Genomic DNA, 12,779 nt, shown 5'->3' on the forward strand with positions numbered 1-12,779 from the left:
AGTAGGACCAGTGTTGCTTTTTTATACACACGCAGCTCGGGGAGGGGAACGGGCGGGGGCGGGCGGCGAGGGGAGCCTAACTGCTCGGTCCTGCAAAGACATCTGTTTCTCATCTCCGTTTGCTGTGGCAAAGGAGAAGAAAGTCTTTTTTGCAAAGGGTGGGAAAGGCACAGATTTCTTTTCTTTTCTTTTCTTTCTTTCTTTTTTTTTTTAATCACACGCACACACAACAACAGAACTAAACCAAATTAAAAAAAAAAAAAAAGATTGGGGGGGGTGGACAGCTCAGAAGGTTGCAGAGCGAATAGGTTCTCGGGCTGGAGCCGAGCCCCCGGGGCCAGGGCGGGAGCCGCGAGCGCGTGGGGTCTGGGCTGCGGGCTGGAGCTGCGCCCGCGTGTCCCCGGGCACCGGGAGGGGAGGGGACGGGAGGGGAGGGGGGAGGGAGGGCGGGGAGGAGGGGAGGAGGGCGGGAAGGAGCGCAGGAGGCAGGGGGCGGGCTGGGGTGGGGGTGAGGGAAGGCGCCCCGCGTGCCGCCTGAGCAGAGGGCGGGCGGGAGAGCGGGCGCGCCTGTCATGCTCCCCCGCTCCCCCGGGGGCATCCTGCAGCACCGCGCCTCCGAGGCCCGCGGGGAGATGGCACTCGGGGTTGACGGGGCTCGCACGCTGCGCGCTAGACAGAGCCGCTCATTACCATAACCGTCTGCGGCGACGGCGGCGCGGCGCCCCAGTGGCGGCGGCGGGACCTGCGGGACCCTCGCCCGCCGCGCACCAGCGTCCTCCGCCCACCGGGCCGCCGGGCCGGGCCCCGCGCGACTGTGCAGCGGCGGCCGGGCTGGCGCCGAGCCCCGAGCGGACCCGCGGCGGCGCGAGCGCTCCGGCCGCCGCCTCCCGGCTGACCCCGCGGTAAGAGCCGAGCCGGGCCGGGCCGGGGAGGGCAGCGGGCGGCCGCGGGGCGCGGGCCGGTCCCCGCGGGCGGCGGCGCGCGCCCCACCCCCCCCGCCGGGGCTCGGCCGGGGCGCGACCCCGGAGCGGGACCCCGCCGGGCGCCGAGGGGCCTTTCCCGGGGCGGGACCCGCCGCCTCCGCGGGCGGGGGGATGCGGCGCCGGGGAGCCCCGAGGGGTCCTGGGCGGCGGTGCCCCGGGGGACGCGCGGGGGGCGGGGGCGGCAGGAGCGGTGCCCCGGGTCTGCCGCCGCGGCGCGGGGCAGGTGGAGAGGGAGGGACCGTGGATGTCAGGAGCGCGCGCCCGCGAGGAGGAGGAGGAAGAGCTGCAGGAGCTGACACCTTCTGTCCTCCGCCACCTCCGCCCCCGCGCTCTCCTCCCCGGCAGCCGAGCGGCGCGGCGGGCGGCGGGCGGCGGCGGCGGCGGCGGCGGCTGCTCTGTCCTCAGCTCACCTCCCCGGCGGGCTCGCTGCTGCCCGCCCGGCCCACGCCTGCGCCTCGCCCCCCGCCCGCCGCCCGCCTCCCGCCGCCCGCCGCCCGCCTCCCGGGCCCCAGCAACTTTCCCGAGCGCCCGGCTGCGGGGGGAGGGGGAGGGGAGGACGGCCGCCCGCGGGAGGTGCAGGCGCTGCCCCCCGCGCCCCCCGCGCCCCCGACCCCCGCGCCCCGGTCCCGGTCCCGGTCCTGGTCCCGGTCTCGGGCCGCGCAGGGCGCTCCTGGGCTCGGCGGGCGGCGGCGGGGGCCTCGGCTGCGGCTGCGGCTGGAGCGCGGGGCCCGGGCCAGCCTCGCCAGAGCCCTGCCAGCCGCCGTGAGTCATTTCCTTGGAATCCTACCTTTGGTGTTTATTTCCCTTAGAAGGAAACTTGTTTAAAAAAAAAAAAAAAAGAAAGAAAGAAAGAAAAGAAAAAGAAGAAGGAGGAAAGAAAGAAAGAGTAATAATAGGTCTCATTCTTCGGGAGAGGCGCTCGGCTCCCGCACGGGGGGGAAGACAACTTGCCTTTGTTCCCAGACACTTGGGGGGTGTTTACTTTCTCCGGCTCCGCTCGCGTCCCCGGGCAGGGCTCGGGGCCGCCGCACCTACCCCCGGGGGTGTGTCTGTGCGGGAGCCGGGACGTGCTGCCTGCAGGGGGTCGGCTCCCCGAGCCTCACCGCCTCGGTCTGGAGTCTGGGATGGGGAGCTCGGCCAGCAGAGCTCGGATGCCCGGACACCCCGTCTTCTCCCTGAGGCCCGGCCCCCGCGGTCCTAGCCCTAGCCCTAGCCCGGGGACCTGACCTCAAGCTCCTGGCCTCTCCAAGCTACAGCGGAGAAATGCACTTCCCAGGGCAGACAGGTGTACTGCAGGGACTAGCAGAAAAGCGACGTCTGTCTATTTAGTAGAAGGGTTGAAGGATTTTATTCCACCCATTCAGCCCCTTGCAGCAGCAGCAGCAGCAGCAGCAGCTGGACAAGCTGTTGGGGTCTTGCTGAGGACAACGTCCAGGCCAAGGGCTTGATTCCACCTGGGCAGCACATGTAGGGCTGGCAGCATCAAAGGTGCATTGGAAACGTCAGCCTTTTGCTTCTCTTCATTTCAGTAGTGGAATCGGATCTCGAGCTGCTTTCATGCTCTTAATGTTCTCTCCTTTCCAATGAGAGATGGGGGGAGGGGTGGGCAAAGAATGACCAGGAGCCCCTGTTAAACCCTAGGTGCCACTGAATCTATAGCCATCCTGTCCTGTGTGCCAGCCACTCCTATTAGCATTACAAGGGCTCCGTGGAAAGAACTAGTCTAACTCATCTGGGGAAACCAAATGGTATAGCCACGCCTTGTAACTTTGCTGTGAGCGGTTGCTGGAGAACCGTGACATTTTAGCCCTCAGCCTTCTGGGAATGCTTGAGGTGTCATTCTACTACATCCAGTTGGGTGACAAGACAGACCTGCAGGAGCCCAAGGCATAAGAGGTTAGGACCTTTTTATTTATTTTTTAAACCCATGTGTAGACAAAACACACTTTAACAACCTTCTTTTGAATCCACTTAACCCCCGATGTTAAAAACAAACAAATTTTACCATAAATGTCTGTCTTTGTGGTTATACCTAATGGTAACAGCACATGAAATTGTGGATTTGAACTTCTGAGCTAGGTGGCAGGATCAAAATGTAAGTCTCATCATACAGAGAATAGTGACAGTTTGGATCTGCACATATAATACAAATAGGGAGTCCTGTGAGACATTGGTGCATAGCACTGAACACTCCCAATTCTTCATGAATGTGGAATTCGCCTTCTTCAGACTAGGAGGACTCAACTGGAAAATTTCCAACCCCCTTCCCCAATAATCCAAAGTCCGAAAGCAAGGAAAACTTACAGAAATCAGATATCATAATGGAAAGAAAGAGCCAAGATAAAAGGACTATGCTGTGTTTCAAATTCAAATGCATCCTGATAGGATTTCATATGCTGGAATCAATACTAGCAAATAGAAACGCTTGAAATCCTTAACAGCCAAAAAAGCTACAACGATAAGTCATTAAAATGGAAATAAACTCTTAGGAACACAAACTAGCACAGGGCCCATATAATGTCCTATTAAACAAAGGTAATTGCTTCTAGGGGGCTTACACATGCTTCACTTTCCTAAGGGGCGTGGATTTGTCAACCTCTAGCTTTATGTCATAAAAGTTCGACATAGACCAAAAGCTTGCGTTTTAGTCCCAGAATCCAGCACAAAAGTGAGTGTGAATTTCAAGCTGGAAAATACTGCTGCAGTCCATGAGGGAGGGCTACTGAGAAAAAGCAGCAATTCATGTGCTCCTGGCAAAAGCACTTACTGATACAACTGTCTTTTTATAATAGGGTAAGAAATCAGACCATTTATGAGAGTCTCCCAGGGAATAAATTATCATGAGGTTTGATACCTTGTTTGGATGCCGGGTTTGAGGGGTGATAGACAGAATAGCTTAGTTTATCAAATCAATGTAGTGTAAATTTCCTGATGACTCAAGAGCAAAATAAATGGCATGTCCCACCATTTCCTTTTAGAGAATATTCGAACCTCTCTCTCTCTCTCTTTTTTTTTTTCTTGTAATAAGGTTTTCTAACAAGCCCTTGGCTGCTGCCTCCTTGGAGGGCATTTTAAAAGAGAAAGGGGTAGGTGGTTCAGCGGCCCAAGTCCGCGGGATCCTCCTTCCAGCCACTGACACGGAAGGCCTGGCTTCATTCCTCAGTGAGGTTGGGACAGAATTGAGGATCTGAGGGACGCGTGGATAAAGGATAGAGTCCTTGCTGCCAAGAGCTGCTCTGTTAGCCAGAGGGACACTGTCACTTCCGTGAAGCTATGTCCCCCTCCCCTGGTGGTTTTCCTTCTTTTACCTGGAAGTGGACCCTGGTTGATAACAGAATAGGTGACCACAGGCTCCCCCTAAACCCCACTCGCTTTGCCCTCTCCCCAAAACGTTAGGAGCTGTGTAATTCGGAGAAGAAGCCACGAACTAGACCCTTAGCGTGTATCTGAAAGACAGTCTTCAGAAAGCAGGCCTGACATCACTCTTCGTGACAGTTCTTTAAATGGCAAAGTGAGCTAGTGGAGGTTCAGGTCTTGTCAAAGGAACTGGCGGTTAATAAGGCGCGGAGGCTTTTCTCTGCTGTCACCTCTGATCTCCGCCCCGTGTAGGTCCTTTTGCTTTCAGTAGCAAACCCCTGTCCCTCCCTTGAACTCCCCCTTGACCCTGCCTCGGGCCTCAGTGGGGACCCAGGGGAGCCTGAGCGCCCCAGCCCCGCAGGAGCCCCCGGGCATCACCGCAGGCCCCAGGCAAGGGCGTGAACTGGGGCCCGGGCAGCCGCGTGGTGCCTCCTGGAAAGTTCCTGCCTTGTGTCTGGGCCTTGCGGAGGGAAGAGTTGCCGGCTGCCTCTGGCCCCGAAGCCCTGGCTCCTGTTTAATATTCTCTCTGCTCCGTTGATGTTGTGCTTGGCTCCTGTGGGGCTGCAACTCCCGGCTTGAAACTGGAGCCAATTTTCTGTCTTCATCTTACAGTGTTTTGACTGGAGGCAGATCCAGTTCAGGCCGATCAGGGCTGGTGGAAACAACTACCAAGTGTGTCTCTGTCTGCTTCGTTTTGGGAGAAGAAAGTGGAGGGAGCCCCAGAATGTTGTAGAGCAACCGGCCCTGCGGAAAGGAAGAGGGGGCAGGCGCACAGCCCGAACCCCTGAGAGCATCAGTAGGGATTACGGTCGAGATATCTGCTTCCCCACCCTATTCTTTTGATTGATTAGCAGAATTCATCAAAGGAGACTCTCGGGGGGGATTGACCAGAAAATTGATTTTGCCTTATTAATAGAAAGGAAGCGCCAGGGTTTTGGACTTGCCTCTTAGCGGTGCGTCTTCTGCAGGAAGGTCAGGGGGAAAATGTGTTTAGGAGGCAAAGCAGCTGTCTCCAAGAGGGCTGAGGGGAATCTGAGAACAATAAGAAATGGGATTTTAAAGATCCGCCCATGAAATGCAGATTGCTGAACACAGAAGCTGAGCTAATAGCAGTGAGAGAGTTTGCTGAGGTTTCCTTTGAAAAAATAATAAAATGTTTCAGGGTGAAGGGGAGGACCGAGAAGTAAAAGTTTCCCAAAGCAAAGGAATGAAAATGCCAAGGCCATCCCCTGGCTTACTCTTGATTAGGGCTGTTTTCTTTTCTTTTTTTTTTTTTTTCCTTTTCTTTTCCTTTCCTTTTCTTTTTTTCTTCCTCTTCTTCTTCTTCTTCTCTCTCTTTTTTTTTTTTTTTTTTTTTTTTTTAGATCTGAGGCTGTCAGAGATGACTCTGGTTCTGTCCATGAATAGATTCTGCGAGCCCATTGTCTCAGAAGGAGCTGCTGAAATTGCTGGGTACCAGACGCTATGGGAGGCTGACAGCTACGGAGGACCGAGCCCCCCTGGGCCAGCACAGGCTCCTCTCCAGGGAGACCGGGGAGCCGGTCCCCCACTGGCAGGTACTGCCCTTGACCTTCCCCTGCTGCCCTCTGCGGCTCTGCAGCCAGACTAGTGGGCGGGGGTGGTGTCTGGAGCGCCCGTCTGAGCTCAGAGAGCACTTGCTCCAGAGACTTCCCAGGCTGCAGGCTGCCTGTGCACCTCTCCTAAGTGAGCCCAGGGCTCCAGGGACAGGACCAGGGGTGATCGTTAAATTGCACTCAAACAGGAGTCCACATGTGCTGCTGCTTCCTGCGTAAGTCATTGCCACCTATATTTTTAAAAGAACCAAACCAGATTTTGATATTTCACGTGGGGAGCTGCACGGTTCTCTCCCAGCTACACAAGCCCTGGTGAGCTTGACAATGAAATCTTTATCCCATGAGACATAAAGGAATCTGCACTTTGGGCCAGAAGCTATGTGTCTCCTCTTTTTATTAAGCACACAGTTGGCTTTCGTATTCAGGAGAAAAATGTTTTTAAACACAGAAATATGTTCTTCCTGGTTCTTTACTCTTAGTATTCTAAGGTAAGTTCCTTGGGTTTTTGTGTTGTGGTGTACTTTAAACAACAACAACAGCAACCTAAAATGTAAAATAAGTACTCCTTGAAGTTCCTTTTGAATTAAAAGCTCTGTTCTTTAAAAATTAGACCCCACTTTAGTTCATGGTTGACACGTGACATGCTTGCGAGAGAAAAAAAGGACGTTGGTTAGCCCAAATTTTGATTTTAAATTAAGAGATTTTCAGTTTCGTATTTTGAGAGAAGGAATATTATAACTCCAGTGTGCAGTTAGTCATCTCCTTCCTTATCTACAGCCAGTAATATTTTAGAATTATTTGGTCATTAGTGCTTACAGTTAACAATGTATAAATTTGAGCAGTGGTGTCCTATTATGGGTTTAATTAAACAGTTTGAATAAATGCTATTCTCCCCTTTATCAGTTTTGCTATTTGTGTATAGAATTAAGATTCTGATTATTTAGCAAGTGCTGACATGGGTCCCTTTTGCTTTATGATTACTTAGAAATCCTTGCCTCACCTGGGTTGCAGAATTTTGTGTGATAACAACTGTTAAGACAAATGTTTATTTTTAATCACCACATGTACAGACAAATATGTAGCCAAGTCATCTTCTATAAGGAAATTAAAGGAAAGTATTTTGTTTGGAGAACCTCTGGCAAACCGCATGTCATTTGTCATATCTGATTTATTACCACAGGATCACATTACAGGGGAATTTCAAATCCTATAACAACATCCAAGATCACATACTTTAAGAGGAAGTATGTGGAAGAAGAGGATTTTCACCCACCACTCAGCAGCTGTAGCCATAAAGTATGTTTTTTTAATAGTCATTATTTTTATTAAGAGTTAAAGATACTTTGTAACAGTTGCTTGATCCATTTCCAGAATTGTTCCACCCAAGCAATGAAAACGAGCCACTTCTCCGCAGAGCCATATTAATCGCTGTCACTTTTTTGGGTCCTGTGTTATTTTCACAAGTAGTTGAAGAAAGAGCCAGCAGGAGCTCCTCTACCCAGAAATAACAGAATTATATAATCCAAGCAACATCTTTTTTACAACTGATTTGATTGTTCTCAAGTTGCATTAGTGGTTATGAGCAGCCCGTGTTTTCACGCGTGTGCAGAAATGCGTGTTCTTTCCCGACATCTTCCCCCTCCCCAAGCTCTAGGTCCCACGGCCAGTGCCACTTCTGTGTGTGCCCACCTGGGAGCGGTCCCCCAGGGCTTCTCTTGACCCCTTGGAGGTGGCCTCACTACCCCTTGAGTGTGCGCACGCAAGTAGAAACACGCACTTCGTTGTACATTCATTATGTTTGTTCAGTTTGTTAAAATCTGTAATTCATTCCCTAGAAAAGACCACAGCTGTCTCTTCTGCATGTGTAAGAAGAAAATAGTGGGATCCAAGAAATGCCTGGAAGTATGAAACTGGCCACCTAAGCTTTCCAGATACCAGTTCTTTTTCCTTATGGTTCTCTTCCTTTACAAACTGTCTACAGATTTCAGCAGGGAGGATATAACCCAGACCATAGTTGTCTGAAGTACGGAGAGGATTTTGGATTTTTCGATTCCTCTTCCTGTCTCCTCTTCCCCGCCCTCTCCTCACCACCCCATAAGCTTGTCGTTCAGATGTTGCCTTGACCTTGCTCATGACGACACTGGCAGGCATTGGCAGGTGCTGCTGGGCTTTTCCCTGAATGTATAGTTCCTGCCTTTGGTTAACCTAGGTTGGCTTCCTTCACAGCCCCTCAGGTCATGCTACCAGGTGGCTTTTTTTTTTTTTTTTTTTTTTTTTAATTTAATGATCTGGAAGAGCTGGTTGCCAGGACACAAGCAGTTTATTTCCTCTTTTCATTTCTGTGTTAACGGTTGTAGCCTTTCCCAGTGGCTGCTGGATTTGTACCAGTCATCACCCACTGATAGTATCCTACTGCCCAGAAGTGAGTCTTCCCATTTCCTCCCCACCTCTCTTCTCCTGCCTGGCCCTGGAAGGAGGCCTACTTTGGCCCTTCACTGCCAGATCCTGTCGGGCTGAGCCTCAGTTCCTGTTGTCCCTCTATCACGTAAGGGTAATTGCAAGTGTGAAACCCTTGTCTCTCAGAGAGACAGTCCTGAAAGCAACTCTCATGCTCCTGGCCAGGATTTGAAGTAGACTTACTGTGACCTGCATTTTGACATCTTTCAAAAGATCTTTATTGACCTCATAATATGTGAGTGTGTGTGTGTGTGCGCACATGTGCATGGGTTTGTATATACACAGAAAAGCACAAGCGTCCTATGAGTACAGCTTGCTGAGTTTCACAAAATGAACATATCCGTGTAACTAGCATCCAGATCAAGCAACAACATAACCAGCGACTGAGAACCCCCTCCTTGTACCCCTCATTACTACCTCTCTGTCCTCCGGAGAGATTGCTCCCCTGACTTCCAGCAGTGTAGATGAGTGTTCTGTCTTTCTACATTTTCCCCGTTGGACTCTCTAAATGCCAACAACCTGACCTGTCCCCACTGAGGTCTGCACCGTGACCAGATTCCCAGGTGCTTGACCACACCGTGGAGTCTGGAAGGGTGGATGTTAGCCACATCAGGGATCTTTATGGTTCCCTAAATGAACCCCGGGAGTTGGGGGAACAAGACCCCAGCATTCCCAGATCCAGACACTGCCAAGAAATACACAGTGATAACATGTTGACATGTAATAGCCTATGTCCTCTGAATTCTCTTCCCTTTTTGGATTTTTCAGACCATCTCAATTTTTGAGGAACGAGCCCACATCCTTTATATGTCCTTAGAAAAGCTAAAGTTTATCGATGATCCCGAAGTGTACCTCCGAAGATCTGTCCTTATAAACAATTTGATGAAAAGGATCCATGGAGAAATCATCATGCAGAATAACTGGTGCTTTCCTGCCTGCTCTTTCAATGGCACCTCCGCCCAAGAGTGGTTTATGGCTCAAGACTGTCCTTACCGGAAACGACCACGGATGGCCAAAGAGGAGTGTGAAAAGTTTCATGCCTGCTGCTTTTACCAAGAATGTGGTGGTCACTACCTAAATGGACCCCTTTCTCTCCATGCTAGTGTCGGAAGTGCCTCCACCACTGCCCCGTCTTCCTCCTCCTCCTCCTCCTCCTCCTCCTCCTCCTCCTCCTCCCCCCCCTCTGCCTTTACCGAGTTGTTCCCACCAGGTGGATTTTGATGTAGGCAGCGCACCTGTTTACAAAGGTGATGGCCAGGTACCTGCCAATGAAATCTTTGTCACTAATGTCAGGTCACTAGGTGTTCAGGAAAAGGCCCCAGTAAGTGATGAGAAAGCAAATAATGACACCAGCAGGGATGGTGGCCCCCTAAGCCATGAACCTGGGGGAAATGACCTTGCTTTTGAGTGCAAAGGCCAATTTTACGATTATTTTGAGACTGGATATGATGAAAAAAGCAATGTGAGTGAGTCTTGGAAAAAGTCCTTAAGGAAAAAGGAGCCTTCACCAAGTAACAAACCGTGCTGTGGCAAAGGGAGTAAAATATGAGCCATCTTTTCACCGAAACTTCTGAAGCATGCACAGCATGATCAATTAGCTCTCATAAATTTTATTTTGAATGGATTTTATAGTTTTGTACAACTGATAAAATTATGCCATGAACATGCCGTGTCGTTTTAATGCCTGGAGAGCAGATTGCATAAAACATCTGTATAGTAGGCATCAGCGAGCTACTTATAAATGTGGTGATGTTCCCAAGAAAACAGTTGACTTAATGCTTAAAAGTATACCTTAGTTGTCCTACAGAAAAGGTCAGTAGATTAGACTGGGGGACAACGTGCCCTTGTGATCTTTCCATTACCCCCCCAAGGAGCCTGTCACTAGCTAAGAAACTGCATCATGTTTGCCAATTAATGAGGTAGTTATTTGGAAAGCAAACCAACATAACCAGCAAAGGATGCCTGCTTCTTCTCTATGATACAGTATTTTTTTCTGAATAAAAGACCGAAGACAGGGAGCTAGATGAAGTGGCTTCACCGTGCTGTGAAGTACTTGTATTTAACAGTCTTGGGTGACAGATGAAAATAGGATGTAACATAATGAAACACCTGTCTGGGTGCGGCAATCAACAATATGTAGAAGGGTAATCCCTGCAAGTTCCTGGCTTGCCTGTGATGCGTGATTAGGCAGTTAGAGAGGTGTTATACAGGGCGATTTTTGGTGCCTTACTTTATCTTAATTTTTGCCAATGTGAAAATTAAGGATAAATCAGAGTTACAGCAGGGATTTAACAAACAGGAAAAAAAATACACAGGGTGGATCAATATTGTTTGGAAACCGTTAACTTCGAAACTATTGTGTTCAACTTTTGATTCAACATCTCTATTCTTCCTTTGTTTTTGATGCCCAATTGCTTTTGGATTTGGCATTTTTAGAAAGGGATGGGGGAAACAATAGAGCTGTTAGAAACCAGCACTAAGCTGCTTGAGCTTTTCTATGGCAACGGTCCGTTGCTGGGGTTTGGGTTTTTTGGGTTTTGGGTTTTTGTTTTGTTTTGTTTTCTTGTCCAATGAAGTTCATGAACCAGTGGCATGCATTATACTTTAATCTGTTTTGCATCATTTCACTCGTTTAGATTATAAAAAGCATGTGGTTTTTTATATATGACTTTTGCTGTTGATTAAGAAGCACAATGTTAATAAATGATGTGGTGATCAATGAGGTTTTATCTTAAAGAATGTAAAGACTTTAGTTTTTGGAAAGTTATTTTGGAGAAATGGGACTCAGTTGGCAATAGCTACCATGTATTTGGTCGACGTTTTTCTCAATGATTTCTTTAATTTGTATGTTTGCAAGAGTGTTCAGAGTGCCCCTCTGACCGTCCTTCCTTCTACTCCAGCCAACTCCTCCTGCTAAACTGTATTCCAATTTCCAAGGTTGCTAATTGACTAGGGCCTCCTTAAACAATACTTCACGGGAACCAAATGCCAAACGGAGGAAATAAGTAAGTCCTCCCAGTTTCTCCAAGATAAAGCTTTTTTATTATTGCTATTAATATTAAATATAGGTCTCATTCATACAGTGTATGAGTAGGATCATCATTTGGACAATGTCCACAAGGACCAATTTTTAAAACATGTTCTTGTGTTATGGCTAAATAGTCTAGTAATGTTTTGTCCTTTATTTTCAATATTTGATAAACATTTGATGTTGAAAACTTAGATGATAGATGCTTGTATATGAACGTGTTGTAATAAAGTGAGGTTTTCTTGATATATATTTATTAAAACGATCAAAATTCATTACGATTTTATTTTAATGACTATCGGCAATGTTTCTCTTTTCTGTTGCTCTTTCTCCTTTAAAAAATTCAAGAGGTCTGGTGGGCAGTGGCCACACAGGAGTTTTCAAAATGAAAGACTACTTTAAGAGGTCAATCTGACAGGTGTTTCAGAATGATCCAAATGTGTGCGTTTAGATTTCTGTGGATTAGGAGGCCAATGTTAATAAATGATGTGGTTGGTTATCAAGAAGGTTTTATCTTCAAGAACAGATTCATTTTTGCAAAGTTTCTGACAAAAAATAGCGTAACATACTGGATGCATCCTAGCTGGTTGCTTTATGAAATGTCAAATTGTCAAAAAGATGACCCAAATGTCAATGGTTGAAACAGCTATAGATTATGGCTGGTGGTTTTCCAAGCAACTTTGTATTAATGTTATTCTTAGAGGCTAATATTTGATAAAGGGAGAAAGCTAGTTGGAAGCTTAATTTGTCAAAAGTAGCATTCTTACTATGAATGTGATACATCCTAGAGATTTTTTTAAAAGATTTTATTTATTTATTCATGAGAGACACAGAGAGGCAGAGACACAGGCAGAGGGAGAAGCAGGCCTGATGCAGGGAGCTTGATATGGGACTTGATCCCGGGACTCCAGGACTCCAGGACCACGCCCTGGGCCAAAGGCAGGCACTAAACCGCTGAGCCACCCAGGGATCCCCATCCTAGAGATTTTAAATATGAAAGAGATGACATCCTTTTGCTTTTTAGAAGCCACTAGCATTATCAGGTAATGTTTCTCTTGATGGCCAAAATTGTAAATGACAGAGTTGGTGATTTTCCACAGCACTCACCTGAGCTTCGGGCCCAGACATCTGCTCAGCAGAACCAACTGGAGCTTCTAGCTGGACAACTGGGGCTTTGAATTTGCATTTTTAATTCTTAGCCATCAAGTTTTTGTCTCTAAGACATTTCTAGCATACCGAGAGACATACTCCCCCTCCCACCCCTTAAAAAGCCCTAAGCATCCATTCAAATAAAAATGTTCCTTTTGTTGGTATGAGAACTTTAGGGCCTTTTATGTGCCTCCATCACCATTTCTACTCAGAAGATAATCAGATTTTTCC

General features: G+C 48.8%; 1 protein-coding gene across 1 annotated transcript; it reads left to right on the forward strand.

Moving 5' to 3' along the window:
• Positions 1-828: 828 nt before the first annotated feature.
• Positions 829-11,905, forward strand: SERTAD4 (SERTA domain containing 4). Its single transcript, XM_038542055.1, is given in 5 exon segments — positions 829-902; positions 5,705-5,896; positions 7,095-7,210; positions 9,140-9,544; positions 9,546-11,905. Coding segments are annotated over 4 exon segments (1,071 nt in total). The 5' UTR covers positions 829-902; positions 5,705-5,721; the 3' UTR covers positions 9,921-11,905.
• The last annotated feature ends 874 nt before the right edge of the window (positions 11,906-12,779 follow it).

This window comes from Canis lupus, chromosome 7, assembly GCF_011100685.1.
Source record: "Canis lupus familiaris isolate Mischka breed German Shepherd chromosome 7, alternate assembly UU_Cfam_GSD_1.0, whole genome shotgun sequence".
Classification (NCBI taxonomy): domain Eukaryota; kingdom Metazoa; phylum Chordata; class Mammalia; order Carnivora; family Canidae; genus Canis; species Canis lupus.